The sequence below is a fragment of the Hemicordylus capensis genome, chromosome 8, assembly GCF_027244095.1.
Source record: "Hemicordylus capensis ecotype Gifberg chromosome 8, rHemCap1.1.pri, whole genome shotgun sequence".
NCBI classification, from domain to species: domain Eukaryota; kingdom Metazoa; phylum Chordata; class Lepidosauria; order Squamata; family Cordylidae; genus Hemicordylus; species Hemicordylus capensis.
The window spans coordinates 25942788-25965873 of record NC_069664.1 but is presented as its reverse complement, the minus strand read 5'-3'; the positions used below and the strand labels follow the sequence as shown (position 1 = coordinate 25965873).

The 23086-nt window shown below is 47.6% G+C and overlaps 2 protein-coding genes across 5 annotated transcripts; one reads left to right on the top strand and one right to left on the bottom strand.

Moving 5' to 3' along the window:
- Positions 1–2397: 2397 nt before the first annotated feature.
- Positions 2398–14755, bottom strand: ACAD8 (acyl-CoA dehydrogenase family member 8). Of its 4 annotated transcripts, none has more exons than XM_053269396.1 (11): positions 14590–14755; positions 13505–13605; positions 12157–12326; positions 11956–12065; positions 11694–11770; positions 9965–10102; positions 9115–9250; positions 8925–9022; positions 8033–8185; positions 4890–4992; positions 2398–3229 (listed from the first exon to the last, which is right to left on the bottom strand). In XM_053269396.1, exons 1-11 carry the CDS (start codon positions 14687–14689, stop codon positions 3177–3179), a joined length of 1239 nt encoding a protein of 412 aa, XP_053125371.1. In that variant the 5' UTR covers positions 14690–14755; the 3' UTR covers positions 2398–3176. The 4 variants fall into 4 exon arrangements, with proteins under 4 accessions (XP_053125371.1, XP_053125372.1, XP_053125373.1 ...); XM_053269397.1 differs by having other exon boundaries at positions 14464–14600; XM_053269398.1 differs by lacking the exon at positions 14590–14755 and having other exon boundaries at positions 13457–13574.
- A 186-nt stretch (positions 14756–14941) lies between these two features.
- Positions 14942–22863, top strand: THYN1 (thymocyte nuclear protein 1). Its single transcript, XM_053269401.1, has 8 exons — positions 14942–15149; positions 16647–16703; positions 18008–18231; positions 18918–18986; positions 19844–19936; positions 20923–21018; positions 21588–21738; positions 22600–22863. The coding sequence occupies exons 2-8, from the start codon at positions 16661–16663 to the stop codon at positions 22644–22646; spliced, it is 723 nt and encodes a 240-aa protein (XP_053125376.1). The 5' UTR covers positions 14942–15149; positions 16647–16660; the 3' UTR covers positions 22647–22863.
- Positions 22864–23086: the final 223 nt, after the last annotated feature.

Here is a 23086-nt window from a genome sequence, read left to right as displayed (position 1 = left end):
TTGGAGCCTAGATGCTCTTCCCAGAACGGCTCCATCCCCTAAGGAGAATTTCTTACAGTGCTCACACTTCGAGTCTCCCTTTCGTATGCAACCAGGGTGGACCCTGCTTAGCTTAAGGGGACAAGTCATGCTGCTACCACAAAACCAGCTCTCTTCCCTTGATGTTCTGGTTGGATCCAGAAGGCTCTTCTTAGGTTTTTGGCTCCATCCTCTGAGCTGCCATTTTGCATCTAGGTCTGCCTCACCCCAAATGGCACCTGCTTCTTTGGGTGGATCCCAGCCAGAGTTCTTGTCAGAAAATGAAATGGATCCCACAAGCCTAACATCTCCCAACCCTGTAGTTAGACAGTGTATTTGGGGGCAAGATAGCTTAAGCGGCCATTGTAGTCTCCCTCTGTGGCGATGGTTGATGTGTTGCTAGAAGACAGAGCTCTGCCAGCCGTGTTTCAATTATCAGGCACACCCTGTACAGAGGTTTATTATTCACAGCCACCATCAGATCGTATCAACCTGGGTCAAATTCCAACTGGAGCACCTGAAGGAGAACAGCAGCTAATTCTGCTCCCAAGTCCCGACTTTCATGTCTACAAGGGTGGCATTTGCATGGCTGAAGCAACAAGCCAGGTAACAGGACAGAGATAACATCTTGCATATTCTTTGGCTAGCAGGCTGCAAATATTGAGGCACTGCCAAGAACCAAGAGCTGGATCCTGTCAGAAGGCAAACTGACCATGAGTTGGGAGACTTCTATGGGCCCGTTGCACAGGAAAAGGACGCAGTGGCGTCGCAGCTCAGGGGGGAAACAGCTGCTTGGCATGCAGGAGGCCGGCCCCACATTCAATCCTTGGCATTTCCAGGTAGGGGGCTGGGGAAGACTCCTGCCTGAAACCGTGGAGAGCCACTGCCTGTCAGTGTAGGCAAGACCAAGCTAGATAGACGAAGCGTCTGACTCCATAGATGGCAGCTTCCAATGTTATTTGAGGCTAGGGCTGTAGCTCAGTAGGAAAGCATCTGTGGTTCATGCAGAAGGTCCCAGGTTCCATCCCTGGCACTTGCATTTGCATGCAGGGCAGGGAAGAACCCTTACCAAAGACCCTGGAGAGGCACTGCCAGTCAGCGCACCACTTCAGCCCCCGAGTGTTTAACTCCAACCCCCATCATCTCCAGCCACAGTGAGCAATAGTCAGGGGTGATGGGAGTGGTAGTCCAACATCAGTAGGAGGGCCAAACTTGGGCAGCCCTGGTGAAGACAATACTGCAGTATAGAGTCCAATAGTCTGACTTGGTATCATGCAGTTTTCTAGGTTCAAGAGCAAGGAGACCATGAGGCCATGCCCATGATCAGCAGAAATCGGGCTAGGGAAGGCTAGCCTAATTCCTCCCAATCATGGGAAGCAACAGGAGATGTGCAACTACCGGCAGCAAGCCCGCTTAACACCCCGCCCCCCGGCCCTGCTTAAATGAGGTTAAGCATGCGCCCCATTCACCCCGTTTCTCTGATCGCGTGTCACCACGCCACGACTCTGCGCCTTGGCGATTCACGAGTAGCTCCCCTTCTGGGGTGCTACAACAAGCCTCCTGCAGCGGCATCCAAAGTCAGAACAGTCCTAATGATAGCTAACCGCTGGAAGGAGACGGCAGCTGAAGAAGATGTACTGCCCCAAACCGACATCTCTGGGCAGTGTACAACAAAAATACAAATTAGACAAAATGAAAAATGATATGAACATTAAAATCATTTCAAACCCAACATTAGAAACTATTAAAACTATAAATCTAATTAAAAGCCTGGGGGAACAAAAGTGGCTTCAGTGCCTTTTTAAAAGTTGCCAGAGATGGGGAGACTTTTTATTATTTCAACAATAAATGTTAACGAGCTGGCCCGGCTGTGCCTCTGGTTCTCCCTTGTTCTCAGCCCCTCTCCCTCTTTCTCTCCCTGCCTTCCAGCTGGCCAGGCCACCACTTTCTCTCCCCACTGGCCACCCTAGCTACCACTTTCTCTTCCTGGCTCCCACTTTCTCTCTCCGCCGGCCAGCCAGACAGGCTGCCACTTTCTAGTGGGCAAGCTGTGGCATTTCAGAAACAAGGAAGGGCGCAAGGATTCACTGCCCTGTATAGTTCATTGTTTCCTTCCTACCTTGCAAAATGTATGCAAAGTAATTGCAATAAATGAAACTGTATGTTCATTTGGCTTGTGTAATTGTCTGACTGGTAGATTTCAGGGAGGAGTCTCTCCCAGCCCCAGGAAACGCACAGGGCAATGCTCCACCACTGGGTTACGGCCCCATCTCCAGCTGCAAGCTCTGTAAATCCTTAAATACAAATCCACAGGTGGTTACAGCAACAGTGATTGGCTTATTAGCAGAGACAAGTGCCTAATCAAAGCAGCAGCACCCATAAAGTAATCGCCATTTATTGATTCCAATATCAAGAAAGAAAGGAAACACAGATCAGCACTTGGGAGTCATTGGCTTGTCAGAAATGGCCCAACTGGAATTCTTTTAGGGTATCCAAAGGCTTTTCTGGTTAGCAGCCCGTGACAGATTGTGGGACAGACAGGCGGTTTCCCACAGACGGGTGGGCGGGTGGGCGATTGACTGCAAATGGAGGCGATCCCAACGAGAGGAGATCTGTCTCAAAGAACGCAACAGAGCTATGAAAAGGCCTTTGTGGTTGGATATATGCTTTCTGGGTAGAGTGTGAGAGGGAGGGAGGGGAAGCAGTGTCCTGGAAATGTGGACTGAAGAAGACCCCCCCCCCTGCCCCCCCAACCCAAAATGAAAGAACGAGACTATCAAGAACCAGCAGCTTCAGCCGCAGGAGCAGTTTAGGAGCTAGCTCATGGCCCTGGCAAAGATTCAGACTGGCTTCCTCTTTCTTTTGGAGGAGCAACAGGCCAGAGCAGATGGCCCATAGTTGGGAATCCAAGGACAAAAGGCCCCATTGAGATCCAGAGGGGATTTCAGTCCCCGAAGAGCAGCGGGTGTCAGGCGCTGCCTGTCACGGGAAAGCGGCTGCATATTTGAAACTTGGTCCATCAGGACTGTGATTTGAGGGGAGGTGGGAGCGGAGATGGGTATCCACTGGTAAGTCTCCCATCCTTTGCTCCCAGGATATGGCCACCACGGCAACCTGTAGCAGCTCGAGTGCACGGAGGTTGAAGACCAGCTCCAACTCTAGGCCTGTAGCAGACTCCTGGCTATGATCATCTTCATGACTTCATTGGTACCTGTGCAGCAGATTGAGAAAGTATTTGTATTAGCAAGCAAACGGACTGGATGCATTTCCCACACGGCTTGTCAGAGCAAGGAAACCGGACCACAATTTGTAACTGCGAGGATCTCAGCTCTCTCTCTCTCTCTCTCTCTCATTTAATAAATGTGTGTACCGCCCACTACCAAAGTCTCTAGGCCAGGGTTTCTTAACCTTGGGCCCCCAGATGTTGATGGACTACAACTCCCAGAATCCCCAGCCATGTCCATTGTGGCTAGGGATTCTGGGAGTTGCAGTCCATCAACATCTGGAGGCCCAAGGTTAAGAAACCCTGCTCGAGGCAGTTTACAGCAGAAAACAAAGCAAGAATTTAACAGTTAAAACATATACAAACAAGGGATGGGGCAGATCTAATCTCGGCAGGAAGTACATTCTACAATCCTGGGGCAACTACAGAGAAGGCACACCTTTGAGTTGCCACCGGACAAGCTGATGACACCCTCAGACGAAGCTCCCCTGAAGATGCTAATAGGCGGCAGGATTCATAACGTCTCTTAAGATATCTCGGACCCAAGCCATTAAGGGCTTTATAGGCAATAACCAGCACTTTGTATTTTGCCCAGAAACCTATTGGTAGAACCGGAGTAATATTGGTCTCTACAGGATGTCCTAGAGAAAAATCTGGCAACAGCATTCTGCACCAATTGCAGCTTCCAGACTACGTACAAAGGTAGCCCCACATAGAGTACATTGCAGTAGTCAAGCTTTCCTCTTTCAAGGAAAGCAAGCAGGTGTCATTCTTTATGGATTCAGTGACTGCCCCCAGGGCTTTGGAATGTGCTCCCTGTTGAAATAAAAGCATCTCCTTCTCTGTTTGTTTTCAGGAAAATCCTCAGGACTCTCCTGTTCTCACAAGCTTTTAATTGGAATTAGTTTTAAAAATTTGTTTTATAGTGTTTTTATTGTTTTTTGTATTTTGATCTGTGATTGTTAATATTAAAATTTGTACACTGCCTAGAGATGTACATATCAGGTGGTATAAATAAAATAAAATAAAATAAAATAAAATAAAATGTGGGAATGACGCTCCCATGCGTAGTTATCTTCTATGACAACATGCAACCACACAATCGAATCGCCATCATCCTCAGAACACAGTGCCTTGAACTTCAGTATTTTTCAAGTAGGGTCCATTTGTTGGGGGAAAATCTTCAGTGTGAGAGCCATTTCGCATCGTGCTGACCTCCATGCAAGGCCGCACTTTCCCCCGTGTCTGGGGCGAGTGCTGCTTTAAAGACTTGCCAAGCTCCACCGCCATCTTGGAAGACGTGCACAGAACACTAGGAAACATAGTTCTTCCCCACAGAGCTGTATGGAGGCAGCATTGGGAAGAACTACATTTCCCAGCACTCCATGCATGCCTTTCAAGATGGCACTGGGCTGGAGAGTTGCTCTGAGGGTTGATGGGAGATGCCACAGTGAAGGACACTGTTCTAGTAGCTCCATAGGGCCTCAGAGCCACTGTGGAGTGGGCTGATTACATGACCCAGTGTGCATTTCATCCACCTGGTTCTTAACATCAACAGGGAGGGCTGGAGAGCAGGGCTCAAATGGCCAGCGGCCACCAGAATGGGGCAAGTGATAGCCGAGGGCCCAGGTGGCATCCCGCAAATTACCTTCCAAGATCTGGTGCACCCGGATATCTCTCACAAACTGCTGCACAGCGTAGTCCTTCAGGTAGCCGTAGCCTCCATGCATCTGCAGGGCTTGGTTGCAGATCTGCATGGGAGAGAGTAGGAAACAGGGTCAAGAACGAGAGTGGGCAAACTTGTCGGGCAAGGCAATAGTTGCCATGCCCCCAGGATTCCGGGTTTCACCCAGATTTCAAGCATCTCACCTGGATCTGCCCGAATCTCAGCTTTTTCTTTTTTTAAAAAATAAAGCTAAGCTCTAGCCCTTGTAGAAGCGGAGTAATGGAACAAAAATGTGCAGTCACTATTCTGCTCAACCATTGGACTTGGATTAAGAGAGAAAGAGCACAGGAGGCTAGCCGGCAGGGTTTCACTTTTACAAGTACAGTGACCCCTTGAGGAATATTGCCTTGTTTGTTATCAGCAGAGGATCTCTTTCAGGCAGATGAGAGGATAGCTTGCTTTTGATGTGAATCACTCCCTGCCTACCAGGCTGTGTATTGTAATGTTTAAGGACTTGGCTTTACATTCAAATGCATGCCTACTTAGAAGTAAGCACCCTTGGTTTCAATCAGATCTTCTCTCAGAGAAGTGTGTACAGAATTGCAGCCTTAATTTAAAAGCTGTGCTTTTGTTGTTGTTGCTGTAGTTGTTGTTTTATTGCTGCTGTTAATATGTCAAGGAAAATGGTCAGGCAAAGATATCTTCCCCAACGATTGTTGGTAGATATCCAGAGCAAATGCAAATCAACTGGAAAGTGCAGCTGCTAATTCACATATGCAAAATTATTTTCAAGCCAATTTGCATAATATGCAAATCCGGCACCCGGATTTTAGAAAGCGAGAACATGGCAAACTTATCTGGCAATCCATAGCAAAGCAGATCTCTAGTTTAAACACTGCCTGAAGTAACAGGCCACTTTCAGAGCTGAGAACGGAACCCATGTGTCTTCAATCCTAGGAAACTCAGCCTTGCTTCTCACTACTACAGTTGTGCATATACTATATATCCCTTTCTCTCTTTCACGTAAAGAATGTAGTTGTATTTCCGTGGTCTTTTAAACAAAAGCTCAGGACGCTCTGGATGAAAAAGCAAGGCTGCCATCTAGTGGCAAACTGAAGCAGTGTCCAAAAATATGCCCCCCCCCAACGTTTTTGCTGCCCCATTCATGGGCAACGGAAATGGGCTCATGGAGCGGGGGGGGGGGATAGTTTTTGCAGTGTTCAGGGTGGAGTGAAAGGGTGCCTTACCAGTGGCAATGCGGTCCTGAGAGTGACCACCATTCCCACACAATCTGCCCCCAATGCTCCCTGGGAACGACAGGACACAATGACATAGCATCGTTCCCAAGTGCATTCCGGGGAAAATGTGGCTGCCACATTGGAAACTGGAAGTAGTGGCAAAAGGTGAGGGGAAAACCATGAAAAAGGAAGCTGGCTTGGTCCCCTTGCCGCACAAACTTGGTGCCAAAAATGATCTCAAGAGCTTTCACCTTAATTTAAAACCAGGGTTACTCCAATGTGGGTCCCCAGATGTGTGAGTCCCACAGGCAAGCTACGCTTCACCCACCATGAGTTATCTTCCTCTGCCAAGTACAGCTGCTACTACCACTACTAACACCCCTCCCCCCTCTCTATATGTATATGTATGTACACACACACACACACACACACACACACACACACACACACACACAGAGCTTTTTAAATATAAGCTTCCAAAGCAGTTTACAGTATGCAGAAAAATAATTAATAAGCTGCAGGGAAGCTTTGGATGTGACACAGAATTCTGATTATTAAGAATATTTCTATGCAGCTTTTCAGGAGAAGAAACCTCAAAAGCAGTTTACACAGAAACAGGAATCAGAAAAATGGTGCCCTGTCCCCAAAGAGCTCACAATAAAAAAAAGAATTGCGAGGGAGACGAGATGCCAGCAAGAGCCACGGAGAGGGATCCCGTACTGGGGAGAATAGGGGCAGTTGCTCTCCCCCTGCTAAGCAGAAGGGAGCCCTCTCTTTAAGAGAGGTCTCCTTGCTCTGGTGACGCAGGAAACTTCCTTCTACCGAGTCAGGCCACGGGCCCATCTAGCTCAGTCCTGCCGATTTGGACTGGCTGCAGCTCTCCAGGGCATCAGGAAGGAGTTTTTCAAGTTTTTGCAAGTATAGCAAGTTTACTGGGAGGCTTTACTGTGAACTCAAAGTTGTCCCCCCAAAACCGACACAAATCATGGCATTTTTTACCCCGGATATGAATCAAGCTCCACTTCAACGCACAGTGGAAAACCCAAATTGTGTGTGAACTGCTAACTGGGCAAAGAGGCACCTTTTACCGTGGTGATTCTCTTTATTGAGCAGGAGGAGAGTAACTGGCCCTATCCAACCCCAGCACGGGACCTCCAGTGACTGTTGCTGGTGTCTATCTTACATTTCTTTTTTAGGTTGTGAGCCCTTTGGGGACAGGGAGCCATCTTATTTATTTATTATTACTCTGTGTAAACTGCCCTGAGCCATTTTTGGAAGGGCGGTATAGAAATCGAATAAATAAACAAACAACAACAACAACAGTTCCCTGATAACTCGCAGGGACTTCTGGGTAAATCTGGCCAATATGTGGACGCAGCCCCTCCATCTTGGAGGGGATGCAAGTTAAAGGGCTTTAAAAGCCCGGTGTGAAAAACCTCCTGGACATGCTGCCAGGGATTGAACTTGGGACCTTCTACATACAAAGCAGGTGCTATGCCACTGAGCTATAGTCCCCCTCTGGGAAATGTCTGCCCTTAATACATATGAAGCTGCCTTCTACTGAGTCTGGTCATTGGTCCATCTAGCTCAGAATTACCTGCACTGTCTGGCAGCAGGTCTCCCAGGTTCCAGGCAGGAGTCTTTCCCAGCCCTACCTGGAGATGCTGCCAAGGATGGAACCTGTGGCCTTCGGCCTGCAAAGCAGATGTTCAGCTACTGAGGACCCCGAAGAAGCTTCATTCTTCAGAACGTAGTTGTGACAAGGGCCGATTTAAACCAGCCAACCGAATCTTTAGCTGCAGGTCCCTAATCGATGCAACAGGACTTGAACACGATTGCCTTTAACGGTACGGCGGGAACAGGGGTTTAAAAGGCTGCCGCACCTACCGCAAAGCACTCATCTGTGGCAAAGAGCTTGGCCATGGAGCACAGAGCGACGGCATCTTCGCGCCCCTCCTGCAGGGCCTGAGCCGCAGTCCGCACCATGAGCCGTGCCGCCACCAGACGCGTCGCCATCTCAGCCAGCTGGAACTGGAGGTACTGTCGGGAGAGGAACGGAAGGCGGGTGAAGAGGAAGGGGGGCTCGTTTAGGCAGATGGGAGCCAGTGTGGTGTAGTGATTAGCGTTGGACTAGGACTGCAGAGACCCCAGTTCAAATCCAGCCATAAAACTCACACAGCGACTCTAGGCCATTGACCTGTCTCTCAGCCTAGCCTCCCTCACAGGGTTGTTGTGAGGATAAACATAAACCATGTACACCACTCTGGGCACTTCAGAGGAAAAGCAGGGTATAAAGGTATAAATAAATGAATAAAAATAAAATGTGTCAGCCAGAGGCATTTATAGGAGTTTGGTTCTGGTTTGCTACTATGAAGATCCATGCACATGAAGCCGTTCAAGTATCCTTTGCTTCGTGTTTACTGGCCACTGACAATTTTGTAAGGATTTTGGTCTTTTTTAGACTGATTGCATCTCTTTTCGTTTCCCTCCAAACTGCAACTTGGATGGCGGTTATTGGGCAAGCGAGTGTTGTGCTAGACGGGTCTGTTCCTGCCTATCTATCTGTTCTCAAAATGGATGCCTCAATATAAAATGGCTGCGCTTGGGCTAAGGAATGCTTAGGGCTCGAAACAACAAGAAATGGGTTTCCCTCGTATAACTAGAGAGAGGACTGGCAGGAACGTGCCCGGCTAACACAACAAGCGCCTGGGGTCGACCACTCTGTTCCTAATAGGAACGTCCCATTCTGAGGCCAACAGAACGCACAACAAGAAGTCACCTGGTTGCTAGCGAGGAGCTTCCCAAACTGTTTGCGGACGTTGAGGTAGTCTCGAGCCAAGAGGACCGAAGCGTGGGCGGCACCCAGGGAGCAAGACGCTGGAGGAGGAAAGAGAAGAGATATTCCCCCGAGCCCATGGGCAACGGAATAGGTCCCCTTGGCAACCCATTCCACCCTCCGCCGCTCTTACCAATGTTAATTCTCCCTCCGTTCAGGCCTTTCATGGCGATGTTGAAGCCCTGACCTTCCTCTCCCAGACGGTTGGCTACCGGCACGGCGCAGTCCTCAAGGATGACAGCCCGCGTAGGCTGAGAGTTCCAGCCCACCTGAAGGGAAACCGGCGCCTCTTTTGCACTCTGCCCATCCTCAGATGGCCCCACTACACCTTCGGCCAGTGTGCAATTGCATCTTTGCTGTGGGCAGGCCCCAACGGTGTGGAGCTCGCAACCGCCATGGAGAAGTTCCCAGCCTTGGTCCCCCAGATGGAGCTGGACTACAACTCCCATCTTCCCCGGGTCATTGTGGCTGGGAATGATGGGAACTGGAGGAACATAGGAAGCTGCCTTATACCAAGTCAGACCATTGGTCCATTTAGCTCAGTATTGTCTATACCAGGGCTGCTCAACTTAGGCCCCCCACCGAGCTGTTTTTGGACTACAGCTCCCATAATCCCCTGCCACAGTGGGCCATAGCCAGGGATCATGGGAGCTTTAGTCCAACATCTGCAAATCTACAAGTCTGAGCAGCCCTGGTCTACACTGACCGGCAGCAGGGTTTCAGACAGGAGTTGCTCCCAGCTCTAGCTGCAGATGCTGCCAGGGATTGAACCTGGGACCTCCCACATGCACGCATGAAGGTGTTCTTCCACTGAGCCACGCCCCATCCCCTAAGCGCAATCCCTTACAGCACTCACGCGGAGTCAAACCAAGGTAGACCCTGCTTAGCAAAGGGGACAATCCATGCTTGCTCCCACAAGACCAGCTTGAGCTGCTCTTGGGGTTTGTGCAGGAGAATACTTCGATGCAGCTTAGCTCTCTTACCTTCCTCTCCTTCTTGCCAAAACTCAGGCCAGGAGCTCCTTTCTCCAACACCAGGCAGGAGATGCCTTTGGGACCTGGCCCTCCGGTACGGCACATGACCACGTACACATCCGTGTCGCCCCCACCACTGATGAAAGCCTAGCAGGTGAAGAATAAGAGGTGGTCACCGCCCGGGAAGAGAGAGTTCCCCAGTGCCCAGCCATCAGCAACCTTGGGGGAAGGAAAGAATGGAAGCGTGCATCATGGAATTGCAGAGGAGAAGGTAGGAGGGAGAAGAGACAAAAGATGCCGAAATAGTGCAGGAGAAGGAGAAGGGTGAAAAGGACAGGCAAGAAAAGAGAGCTCAGAAGAGCAATACAAAACTGTTAGGAGTTGACATAAGAATTCGCCTTGCAGGATAAGAGCGAGGGCCCAGCATGCTGTTTCCGACGGTGGACAGTCAAATTTATTCTATATTAAAATCATTTATATCCAACCTTTCTGTCTCAGTACGAGACATTCGGGGCAGCTCACAGGCGATCAAAACAGAATCACAATTAAATATAAAGTAGAAGCAAGAGCAAATCAAATACTTCAACCAGAATAAAACTGAAACGGCAGATAAGGCAGGCCCTCCCAGTCTTGTGCTGCTGGATCACAACTCCTATCATCCTCAGCCGCAATCGCCTCTGCTGGGGATGATGGGAGCTGCAGTCTAACATCTGGGGACTCAAGGTTGGGAACCGCTGAGATAAGGAGCAAACAAGGCACTACAGAACTATGGAGAAAAAAAACAAACCAACACACACCAGATGCTTTCTGGGAGTCCAAAAGGCAACAGCCCTCGCTGGGTCTTTGTTATCAGCATCAGGGATTCTAAGGTACACTGCCTCCAAACATGGAGGTTCTAGTCACTAAGGGTCTCTTCAGTTGACTTTGAGTCCAAGGCAAGAGTCATCCCCACATCTCAAAGCACAAAGGCATTTGTTTCCAGGCGAACATTCAGAGCCAAATTAATCCAGTGGAGAAAGAGGAAACATCCTGGACATCTGCAGGTATGACTACTGGAGGCACAGAAGCGTCCAGAAGTGGGAGAGGTAAGTAGGCATTTCTAAAAAAGAGAAGGTTCTTGGGCCAAATTTCTCTTAGAAAATATTGTCTTTTTGGATTCACCCAAACTTTCCAGTCTGCCTTTCAGGCTAATTTGCTCTTCCTGCCCAAGACCATGTGGCAGGAAAGAGAGGTCAGTACCAGTTGAAATCTGCGGAGGAGATGGCCTGGTACCCCAACCCTATACACATGGTCTCACCCAGCCCAGTTTCTGCCCAGGAAGGAAGCTAAGGGGTTGGCCTGGCTCCTGGGAGGCTCGAGGATCCCCCTGGCTGTACTGGCTTCTGCTGCTTCTTCTGGGGTAGAGGAGTGAGCAAATGAGGCTTTCTTTAACATACTTCTATACCACCCAAAATGTCCGCATCTGGATGGTTTAAACAATGGAGACCTTTTAAAATAATGACTCCAAGCTACAGGAGCATAACAGACCATGATGGCATTGCCTGGCACTGCTGCAAAGTTCCCATCTGGAGGATGATGGAACAGGACACATTTTGGGTGGAACGCCGCCTACTCCCCCTAGCTGTCCCATGGAATCATCCCTGCTATGAGCTGAAAACATGACAGGGCAGGGAAGCAAGGCTGACCTTCTCCTCGAGGGAGGGTCTGCAGGAGCTTCCAAGAGGAGGAATGCTGGTACCTTGGAGCCATTAAGGACATAGGTGTCTCCTTTCCTTTGGGCCGAAGTCAGCAAAGCAGCAGCATCACTTCCACTTCCTGTTTGGGAAGAGGAAGAATGGTAACAACGGTTGACCACGCAATTCCCACTGGATTCCTACCTGGATAACTGCTTTCTCCCCAACCTTCTATTGGTGCCAGGCCTCATGGAGAACACTCTGGGCTACCTGGGCTGTCCCAGGTGCCAAAATACCTTGGACAGGAAGTTCTCTTGCATCTCTCACCTGGCTCCGTCAAACAGTAAGAGGCTAACTTTTCCATGGAGCACAGCGAGGGGCAGAACTTGTGCCTCTGTTCCTGATTCCCAAAGATGTCAATCATCCAAGCACACATGCTGCAGCAACAGAAGAAGGGATCACAATGTAGACACGCCCACTTAGGTGACCATAGATGACCACTGCACAGCGTCTGCACCGGATACTCACTTGTGGATGCTGATATAGGCAGTGGTACTGACACATCCCGTCGACAAAGCCTCAAAGATGATGGAGGTATCCAGCCGAGATAATCCAGAGCCACCAACATCTGGCCTCACGTAGATCCCCCCAAATCCCAACTGGGCGGCTTTCCGCAGCGTCTCCATGGGGAAAATTTCCTGTTAAGGAGGATGGAGAGGGGAAAATTGAGCAAATCTGATAAAATAACAGAAATTGATTTATGCTGTTGAACCCTCCCCTTTTAAAACATATCTTGTCTTTTGATGCCCTTGCTTTTCTATATTTGCATATTTATTAGTATACATTTGCTTTTATTGCCTTAAATTTTTATTATTTATTGTTTTAATGTTTGTACATTACTTAAAGGCTGATGCATGGGGCAGCATAGAAATGTAACAACAAATAAAAGCAATCAAATACACCATAAGGTATAGTGGTTAGAATGCAGGACCGGGATTGGGGAGAACTGAGTTCAAATCCCTGTTCAGCCATGAAACTCACTGGGTGACTCTGGGCCTTTCACTGATCTCTCAGCCTAATTCACCTTACAGGGTTGTTGTGAGGATAAACATAAGCATGGACATCATGCTGGGCTCCTTAGAGGAAGAGCAGGATATACAAAGACGTAAGTTTTGGGCGGTATAAAAATATGTTAAATAAAATAAATAAAGATAAATGCAGTCAAACAAACATGCACTCGCTGATACTAGGTTTCTTGAGTAACTGTCTGCTAAGATCTTATTTAGGAGAAAGCCTATTCTATGTAGCCATTTTTGGAAGGGTGGTATAGAAATCAAACAAACAAAACAAAACAAACAAACCAGTGTCTACATTGCATTTTTTTCTAAGCAGAGCTATGAATTGACCCATTTGAATTGTTTATTTTTTATATACTGATTTTCAGCAAAACAAGTTTCCAAAGTAGTTTACATAGAGAAAAGAAGACTGCTAACAATAATAAAATGGTTCCCTACCCCCAGAGGGCTCACAGTCTAAAAAGAAACACAAGGTAGACACCAGTCTCTACATTTGCTGGAGGAAAACTAATAACATTTCATTAATTAATCCCTGGTCTTGGAAATGGTAACATTTACATATACTCTATATAAATAAATCTGCATATCTCAATTTTGCATTCATTAAATTAAGGTTTGTAGCCTCCTTTTAAAACTCACCACCACCACCAACAAAGAAACTGCCTCCTGTTGAAGGCACACAGATCAATGCACCAGTGAGTTCATGTTATTTTCCACCTCAGCTTTTGCTTTGTAAATTAAGGCGCCGTCACCTTTTCTTGGTGCTACATGAAGGCACTGGAGGTGAGTTGCTTCCTCACCTTTTCATCCCACTCTGCCATATGAGGGGTCATCTCTTTGGCGGCAAAGTCAAAGGCCACTTTCTGAAATTCTTTCTGTTCCTCGGTCAGGCCCATAGCAGCTGGTGAGGCAGAGGGAGAAAAAAAGCTTGCAAGACAAATACAAGTAACAAGGAGGCAGAGGACCATCTCAGGAGCCTCTTTACAAATCACGCTCTCTCAACATTACCCAAAGTCTGTAGAAATATATTTTCAGACATTACAAAATCAGGCCAGATCTATTCCACCTCTGGGGTTTATTCTGGGACACTTAATGATGCCCAATAAGCAAAGGACAGCTATTTATCTGCTTACGGATAATCACTCTAGAGAAATGGGGCAGCATCCGGAATATTTATTTACTTTATTTTTAAACATCCTTTTCTTAAAATTAAATCCAAGCAGCATACAACAGCTGCAAGCCATAGAAAAAACCCAGCGTGACTAGTAAAAGGAAAGGTGGTGCCATCAAGTTGATGTCGACTCCTGGTGCTCACAGAGCCCTGTGGTTGTCTTTGGTAGAATACAGGAGGGGTTGACCATTGCCTCCTCCCGTGCAGTATGAGGTGATGCCTTTCTGCACCTTCCTATATCACTACTGACAGATATAGGTGTTTCCCATATTCTGGGAAACACACCAGGGGGGATTCGAACCAGCAACCTCTTGCTCTCTAGGCAGGTTGCTTCCCCGCTGCGCCTTTAGGTGGCTCATTACTCATTAGCACGACTAGAGTCCTGGTTAAGTGGACCAGACTTCTGATTCAGTATAAGGCAGCTTGACAGGTCCTGCCATTCTTGGGAGAAATCCAACAAAGAAAGCTTTCCCTGTCTCACTGCATTTTCAGAGGGCAAAACTCCATCGGTTGAATTTCCCCAGAATCTCAGCAGATAAAGACCTCTTCATCCGCGCATTTCAGTGCAGGGGATGTGGAAAGTGGCACCTGTTGAACTCCTGCCTGCCGGATGTGACTGTTAAAAGCAAGGGAGTTGTGACACCCGCAAAGGGTTGAACAAATCCCTATTCTTCACATGACCAGCCTCTCGGCTCTTTCTCCCCGGGGTCTTACGGTCGATGCAGGAGGCAATCCCCCTCTGCCCCCATGCCTGCCTCCGCCCAGGGCTCCTTCCCAGCTGGGCCCCCAGCTTGCAGCAGCTTCTCCACGCCATGGTTTTGCAGAGACCCAAACATCCAATTTGACCGTCCTGGCTGCACTGCACGGTGGGAGTTGTAGTTCCCAGCTTTGCATCTCACCACGAACCCTTCCCACCTCCCGCCCTTAAGAGACTACCACTCCCAGCAGCAATGGGCGAAAGGCTGCAAGGGCTTCTGGGAGTTGTAGTGTTCTTCTTCCCGTGCGCTCCTGCAGGGGGCTTTCGGATTGGTTGAAGGCAGGGGGCCGGTCTTAAAGGCGTCGTAGCGGTTAGCATCACTTGTTATTTGTCCTCCGAATTAAGTGCGCTGTTTTCCGAATTAAGGGTGGTGTTACAGGGGAAGCATTTCTTTACCCTCTCTGGGGATTTGAGTTTTGCAGCCAATTAAGAGGACGGACTCCGGTTTGCAAAGAGGGAGGGAGCTAGTCGTGTAGACGGAGCTGAAGGAGGAAATCGCGAAGGAGATCCGAACACTGTGAGAAAAAGAAATTAAGTATTTGCATATGAATTATGATCGCCATTTAACTGTTTTTTCACTATGGCATTGGATTTGGTGTGCATTCACTTTGCAGCTCATACTGTAGTGAATGTATCAGCTATACCTACAGCACAGAATATGCAGCTTGGCTCACTTCTTTGAGTCACCCGAAACTCTTTGTTCTGCAGTTACTGTACTTCTGCCATATGATGGTGGTGTGTTGGGCTCGATCTCAGATGGAGAGGAGAGCTGGTCTTGTGGCAGCAAGCATGACTTAGGAATATAGGAAACTGCCATATACTGAGTCAGACCATTGGTTTATCTAGCTCAGTATTGTCTTCACAGACTAGCAGCGGCTTCTCCAAGGTTGCAGGCAGGAATCTCTCTCAGCCATATCTTGGAAAAGCCAGGGAGGGAACTTGAAACATTCTGCTCTTCCCAGAGCGGCTTCATCCCGTGAGGGGAATATCTTGCAGTGCTCACACATCAAGTCTCCCATTCAGATGCAACCAGGGCAGACCCTGCTTAGCTATGGAAACAAGTCATGCTTGCTACCACAAGACCAGCTTTCCTCTCCTTACTTAAGCAGGGTCTGCCCTGGTTGCATATGAATGGGAGACTAGAAGTGTGAGCACTGCAAGGTATTCCCCTCAGGGGATGGAGCCACTCTGGGAAGAGCATCTAGGTTCCAAGTTACCTGCCTGGCATCTCCAAGATAGGACTGAGAGAGATTCCTGCCTGGAATCTTGGAGAAGCTGCTACCAGTCTGTGTAGACAATACACTGAGCTAGATAGACCAGTTGTCTGACTCAGTATATGGCAGCTTTCTATGTTCAGTTGTGTTGGTTGGTTATAGGCAGATGTGAATGTACATAGAAATATAGGAAGCTGCTTTATATTGAATCAGACCATTGGTCCACTAGTAACTAGGAGAGTAACTGGTCCTATCCATCCCCAGCACAGTACTTCCAGTGACTGTTGCTGGTGTCTATCTTATGTTTCTGCTTAGATTGTGAGCCCTTCGGGGATCCATCTTATTCATTTGCTGTTTCTCTATGTAAACTGCTTTGGAAACATTTGGTGAAAAGCGGTATATAAATATTTGTTGTTAATATTATCTACCCTGATTGGCAGCGGCTCTCCAAGGTTTCAGGCAGGAGTCTTGCCCAGCCCAACCAGGAGATGCTGCCAGGGTTAGTGAACCTGGGACCTTCTGCATGCAAAGCAGATGCTCTGCCACTGCGCGACCGCGGCCCATCTCTTGTGGTCCTGACCTGAAGAAAGGTTCTTTTCTAGCACAATATCCTCTGAATATCCCTGTGTACTAGGGACAGTTTTAAGAAAGCTGAAATTCAAGAAGCCAAATTCTGTGCTGCTTTTGCAGAAATGCAGCATGCACACAGCCCCGTGTTTGTTTTTCTTGTTTTGTGTTATGCTAGGATATGCTTCCTGTCTTGTTTTTCCCTGTTGCAACTGCCAATACTTTATTCACAGCCACCAGCTAGAGAATGCCTTCACGAGGCAAGAAGAGACACAGAGCAGCCTTGGCAGGTCAGTAGGGGCGTCGGGTGTGTGCACTTTTCCGTCCCTTGCTCAGTTTCCCATGTGCTTTTTAAAATGAGAAAGGAAGAAGAAATGATTGGTGTTCTGACTGTGCATGTATAACCAAAGGCTATGCAAATATCACAGTCACTTGAGACTTGTAGCTTTATTTGGATGGTTAGTTGGACTCAACCATGTGAAATGCAGCCCGTTTCCCTATGCCTTTTGGTTTCAACGGTCCCTGCCCCCCCCCCCCGGGTACAGCCTTCCCTCCACTCCGAAGCCCTATTCACATGTTCCATTCAAGGCTTATACAATGAGTGTACAGTGCACACAGGTAGAGACCTGTACACAGGCACATTTATTCACATTATGTTGAACATGGATATAGCCGCACAATTCCTGTCTATACCCTGCATTTGGGACCTGTTCCCAGGTTCACTTTTAACATGAATGCATGTACAGTCATTCACACAAAAACATGAATGAGAGCCCAAACATCTGTACACTCGTACAACATAAAGACCTGACTCACTCAACAGTTCGAATTCAAGTTTAATGTGGGTTACCAACACTAGCATGATCGTGTGAATCCATACCAAGGTGGTTTATGACCTGAGATGAATCTGAGATTCGCACCTTGGGATGTGTTCACACAAGCATGCTAATGTTGGTAATGCATATTAAAGCTAGATTCAAACTATTGTGTAAACGAGACCAGTGTCTGAATAGGGCTTGAGTCTTTCATCCATCCTTCCATTAAGTTCCTACTTCTGCTTCAGAATTGATTTTCTCTTACTCTGGGTTTATTTCCCCCCAAACTTGGGCTCCTGTCTCTTACTCTTTTATTATACCACCATCCTACAGCCTCTGATAGTCCAAAATATCATGTTACTTCCTGTCCCCAATGATCCTCTTGATCCTTCATTTGCTTCACAGAAGCTATGCAGTTGACATACAGGTGCTGACACCTTTCTACTGCCCTGAGCAGGTGGAATTTTTGTATACATTCCATGACATCACATTCCATGGCACAGCAAATGGCTAATGTAATTTGCAAATACTAGGCAGGCAATAGCCAGTGTATATACATATGCTACGCTTCGCCGGAACTGGCATGGGGAAAAGTATGAATTCTACAATAGGAAAAATAGAATACTATCTGTTTAGAACTTGCCTTTGCACCTCTATCCCTTCTTTCCCCCTTTACTTATAAATATCAGTGTTCAAAGGATGGGTGGTGACTTTTTTAAGGCTTAGCTCAAGCCCACTGAACTCACATTCCTTATTTTTGACCTTGGCAAACCTCCAAGCTACAAAAGAACCAGATTTGAAGGTGACCAAATCTGAGACCAAGAAGGAGGAAGAGGCACCCGTGTCATCAACAGTCAAGATGAAGGGCCTTGCATCAAGAAATGCCAGGAAAAACACCGAAGGAGAAGTCACTGCTGAGCAGCAAGGAAGCAAGCCAACCTACAGTCACTGGCTTATGAAGTCTGAACCGGAGAGCAGGTTCGAGAAGGGAGTGGACGTGAAAGTAAGCATGTGGTCTTCTGTTATAGGTGGCATTCCTGGTCATCCACTTTGTGGTGTGTTTACACCAGTTAGAAAGCTAAGATTCAGTTTAATCTGTCAGTTTCAGGACAGACCGAATAATCTGACAGAACAGACTATTAACTTAGGGAACTCACTGCCACAAGATGCAGTGGTGGGCCCCCCTGGCTAAGGAGGCTTTAAAAGGGGATTATAAACATTCATGGAGGGGAGGTCTGCTATTCGTTATGATGACTGTGCGGCACCTCCCTGTACAGGAGCAGTCTCCCACAAAATACCAGTTGTTGGGGAGTAACTGCAGGAGATGACTATTGCCTCAGTGCTCCTGTTTGTGGGCTTCCAGGAAGCTTCTGGTTAGCCAGTGTAGGAAGCAGAATGCTGGGCTAGATGGGCCTTGCAGAGCACAGGTTCTCAGGGTCTACCTTAGCCTTTTGAATGGTTTTCAAGTTTCAGAATTATCTCCCTTTGAAAAACACAGATTGAACTTTAAATTGGCAAGTAATGTCCAGTTCTGTTATCAAGGACCCCAAGGCTATCCGTATCCAGGTGTCAAGTTCGAAGGTAAAGGGTGGAAATGTTGATAATCACCAAGCACTATGGGCTACTTTCTTAGCAAGGACTGGTCATGCAGCATCTCAAATAATGTGTGTTTTGCATCTGATTCTTCAGTTTGGCATTGAAGATTTGAAATCTCAACCCAATCAGACAGCTTGCTGGGATGGAGTCCGCAATTATCAGGTAAGTGTCCAAAGTTTCATTTTTTTGAAGACAGCATCTGACTTGAAATAACAATCCACTGAAGAGGCCACGTTAAATCTTAAAATCTCTTCTGGATTTGTTTTTTTCCTACAAGGAACTGAGCACCACATGTAAGTTTTGCTAAACAGATTTGCAGCTATTCTGTACACTGTAGCTTCTTGTAGATGCGTGATGTATTCATTAAAATATGTAGAGTTTATAGGCATAAAAGGGCTCTTAAAATCTGTTAAATACTCTCCCCCCCTTTGCCTCTGCTGTTGACATTTAGATTGTTTTGTAAGCTGATCAGGGCAAAGAATCTATCCCTCTTTTTTGCTTAGCAGTGCAAACTATGAGATGTAAAAATAACAGAAGTGAAATAAGATATCCAAACTGTTTGGCTTAATTCATGCCAAACTATGGCTAAGGACGTTTAACTATGGCTTAGTGCGATGCTTAACTGACCATGGTTTACAGTTAGCCAGCAGACTAGAATCCGAAACTTAAGGTGTGAAGTGGGTTTGCAAACCATGGTTTTGGCTAACCATGGTTTAGTGCTTAGGCTGAGTGACACCAGAGATGGAAGAGCTAAGCAGATGAAACTGAAAGGGGACAAATGCTTCTAAACCACGGCACAGCTTTTGTCCATTTGGAAATTCAACCTTATGGATTGGCTTCCAATTAGAGTTAACACAAACCATGTTTTAGTATGATTGAGCCTTTGCAGCCAGCTAGCATCCTTTCCTCTAGAGTCTGAGAACCACTGCTCAGAGTGCCAGCTATCTGCATGAGCACCGTGTTCCCTCTTTCCTGGCTTTGTTCTGAAAATGGCAACATCTTCTGCACTCCTTTGGCAGGCACGGAATTTTCTGCGGGAGATGAAAGTTGGGCAAGAGGCCTTCTTCTACCATAGCAACTGCAAGGAACCTGGGATTGCTGGCATCATCAAGGTAAGGTTTACTTCTTATGATTGCCTGCATATCCACGGGTTGAACGTGGCCGGAAAGGACCGCGGAGGTCATGTCCAGCCGCCATTTTCTTTCTCGGAGCCACAAAATGGCTCCCATTTTAAAAATAAAACATGACAATTTGGGGGGACAGCAAAGCATGGTAAAGACCATCCCCCACCCCGTGTTCCCCCTGCAATTTGGCTGAAAATCTGCATTTTTTTCTTAACCTCCAATTCCCCATTGACTCAATGCCTTGATATTCGCGGCTTCCGTATCCGTGGTACAATTGTGGAATGGAACCCCTGTGAATATCGAGGTCCCCTGTATTGCCTTGCATTGTTGCTCCAGTACATACAAAACTTACTCCTTTTGTCAAGCTGAGGGCAACTAGGCCGAGGTATAGCTGTCTTGATATAGCTGAGTGCAGTATATAGAGCCCTGGATTTGCATTCGTGAGACTCAGATGCCAGGTCCGGAGGCTAAAGGAGGGAGAAAATTGAAGGCTACTCCATACATGCACATTGGTCACAATGCACAACTTTGTGGTGGCTTCCACGTGTAAATGAGCCCTCACAGGAGATCTTGAAGTCCCTATATTACATATACAACTAGCATATGATCTCCATCACCAAGGTGTTCAATGGAGTTAGTTCAGGTGTGAGTCATCTGCGTAAATAGGGCTGTAGCTTGGTGGAAGAGCACGTGCGGTGCGTGCCGAAGTCCTAGGTTCAGTCCCTGGAAGCTCTGGGTAGGGCTGGGAAAGACCCCTGTCTGGAAATCTTGAAAGCTGCTGCCAGTCAGAGTAGACAGGCCTGAGCTTGATGGAGCAAGAGTCTGACTCAGTATATGGCAGCTTCTTCAGTCCTCCTGTGCATAAGTCAAGTGATGCACATGCAAGTGTGAACTGACCATGTGTTAAGGAAGCTTCTGTTTCACGGCCATCTTGGTGATGCTCATCCTTTGCCTGCGCTTCTTTCAAATCCTAGATAGTTAAAGAGGCCTACCCAGACCACACCCAGTTTGACAACAAGGATCCTCATTATGATGCTTCCAGTACCAAAGAGAAACCCAAATGGTCCATGGTAAGAGGGATCAAACTGTGCGCCCTGCTGGTTTTTAGCACATAATCTGTTTGCCCCTGCCTTGTTTGAGGATTACTCTTGCATTCGCTTGTCACATTCACTTCTGCAATAAGAAACTCCAATTTTGAATTAGGCATATAAATGGTCAGCTGTGTTCCTAGCCTGTGGTAACCATTACCTTGAGCCAACTGGGTAGGAGTGCTTTTGTGTGTTCAAGAATATAAGAAAAGTGGGACCACTCTTAAGTGAGAAAGTGGCATATACGTATTTAAAATGAACTAAGCACTGAGGTGAGCACAGTGTAGTGGTTAGAGGGTTGGACCAGGACTGAGGAGACCCAAATTCAGATCCTCGTTGATGAAAATCACTGGGTGATTCTGGACCTGTCACTTCTCACAGGGTTTTTGTGAGGGTGAAGATAACCATGTGCAAAGCTCTGAACTCTTTAGAGGAAGAGCAAGAGAAACATGTCAGTAAGTAAAGCTATCAAGCATTGCAGGAATAGTGACCCGCAAGGCATCTCTTTACCTTTCCTGCCTTTGGGTTACTTTTCTCCTTTACGCCGACAGGTCGACGTCCAGTTTGTACGCATGACCAAGCGCTTCATCCCGTTGGCTGAACTGAAGGTCCACCACCAGATGCACAGAAACTCAGGAGGGCCCCTGAAAGACGTGGCCCTCTTCACCAGACAGAGGCTTTCTGTCCAGCCCCTGACGGATGGTAAGGCTGAAGTCGCTGGCAGTCTGTGTAGACAGTACTGAACCAGATGGACCAAGGATCTGACTCAGTAGAAGGCAGCCTCCTAGGTTCCTAACTTGTGCTGACCACTGGGTGACTTTTGCTGATTTGCCAGTATTTGGTGCCATCTTGGGAACCCTTTACCAGTGCCTCTAAGGGAAGGAGCGCTCATTTTGTGGTAGTGAGCATGAATAGTCCCCCTAGTTTGCATTTGGATGGGTGACTGCATGTGAGTTTTAAGATATTCCCTTTAGCCTAGTGGGTGGGACCCTAGCTTAGTGGAAGAACATCGCCATGCTGACATGCAGCAAGTCCTAAGTTCACTCCCTGGCAGCATCTCCAGGTAGGGCTGGGAAAGACTCCTGCCTGAAACCACAGAGAGGCACTGCCAGTGTAGACGATACGGAACTAGGTGGACCAAGGGTCTGACACAGCGTAACTTTTCAGAGTGGTATGCTGAGCTTCAGCATGTAACCAGCCAATCAGGAGCAGAGGAGGGTCTTTGCTTTTCTGCAGTGGACACATTGCTGAGGACGCATGGGCCTCAAGCTGGCGATCCTCAGATGGGAAATCAGTAGCACGGCTGCAACATGGGGAGGCAGGGGGCTCTGGGTACCCCCTAAGAGCCCTTGGAGTCTCCCTAGGGGTACTAGCACCCCCTATTGGGAACCCCTGGTCTACAGGAATCTACTGACAATCTATTGCACTGGATGACTTGGAGGTCTTACTAGTATTCATCCCAGTGCCAATGTAGGTAAAAGGCAAATGCAGAGCCCTGGGGAAACGTTGTGATGCACCAGCAGACGGCCCTACTCATCCCCCCCCATGTCTATTCTTTTAAAGAGGCATTTGCATTCGTTTTGAGTCTGGAAGAGGAAAAGCAGCACTAGGAGCCAACTGCAACAGGCAGAATCATCCACAGAGTGGCCGAGAACTCAGTAAAACACATTTGTCCTATGCAACGTTAGGACTTCTGACTGACAAGAGAGGAGAACCTGGAACTGGACCAAAGCACTGTTGTCTTTGTGACTGCCTGTTGGCTGGGGCTGAAGTTTTGTGTTTTGGATTTGACTTTTTGTAAAAATAAAAAAGTTATTGTCTCTTTTACCTAGGTGGTTTGAGTGGGCCAGGGAAGCATGTTGTAGACAGGTTGTGCTGGAATAGACTGAGGACTAGTGAAGTGCTGAAACCAAAGACCTAAGAAGTCTTCAGCTTTTATGGATCAGATCCTGCTTCTGCAGAAGGGAGAAGAGCTGGTCTTGTAGCAGCAAGCATGAATGGTCGCCTTTGCTAAGCAACCCACCCCGGTTTGGATATGGATTGGTGACGA

Coding starts and splice junctions, on each gene's coding strand:
- ACAD8 (XM_053269396.1), bottom strand. CDS start 14,689: ATGGCGTGGAGAAGCTGCTGCAAGCTGGGGGCCCAGCTGGGAAGGAGC. Junction 9,023..9,114: donor CGGAGGGAGAATTAACATTG/GTAAGAGCGGCG, acceptor TTCCTCCTCCAG/CGTCTTGCTCCCTGGGTGCC. Junction 4,993..8,032: donor CCACAGATGAGTGCTTTGCG/GTAGGTGCGGCA, acceptor TCTCCCATGCAG/ATCTGCAACCAAGCCCTGCA.
- THYN1 (XM_053269401.1), top strand. CDS start 16,661: ATGCCTTCACGAGGCAAGAAGAGACACAGAGCAGCCTTGGCAG. Junction 18,232..18,917: donor AGAAGGGAGTGGACGTGAAA/GTAAGCATGTGG, acceptor CTGATTCTTCAG/TTTGGCATTGAAGATTTGAA. Junction 19,937..20,922: donor GGATTGCTGGCATCATCAAG/GTAAGGTTTACT, acceptor TTCAAATCCTAG/ATAGTTAAAGAGGCCTACCC.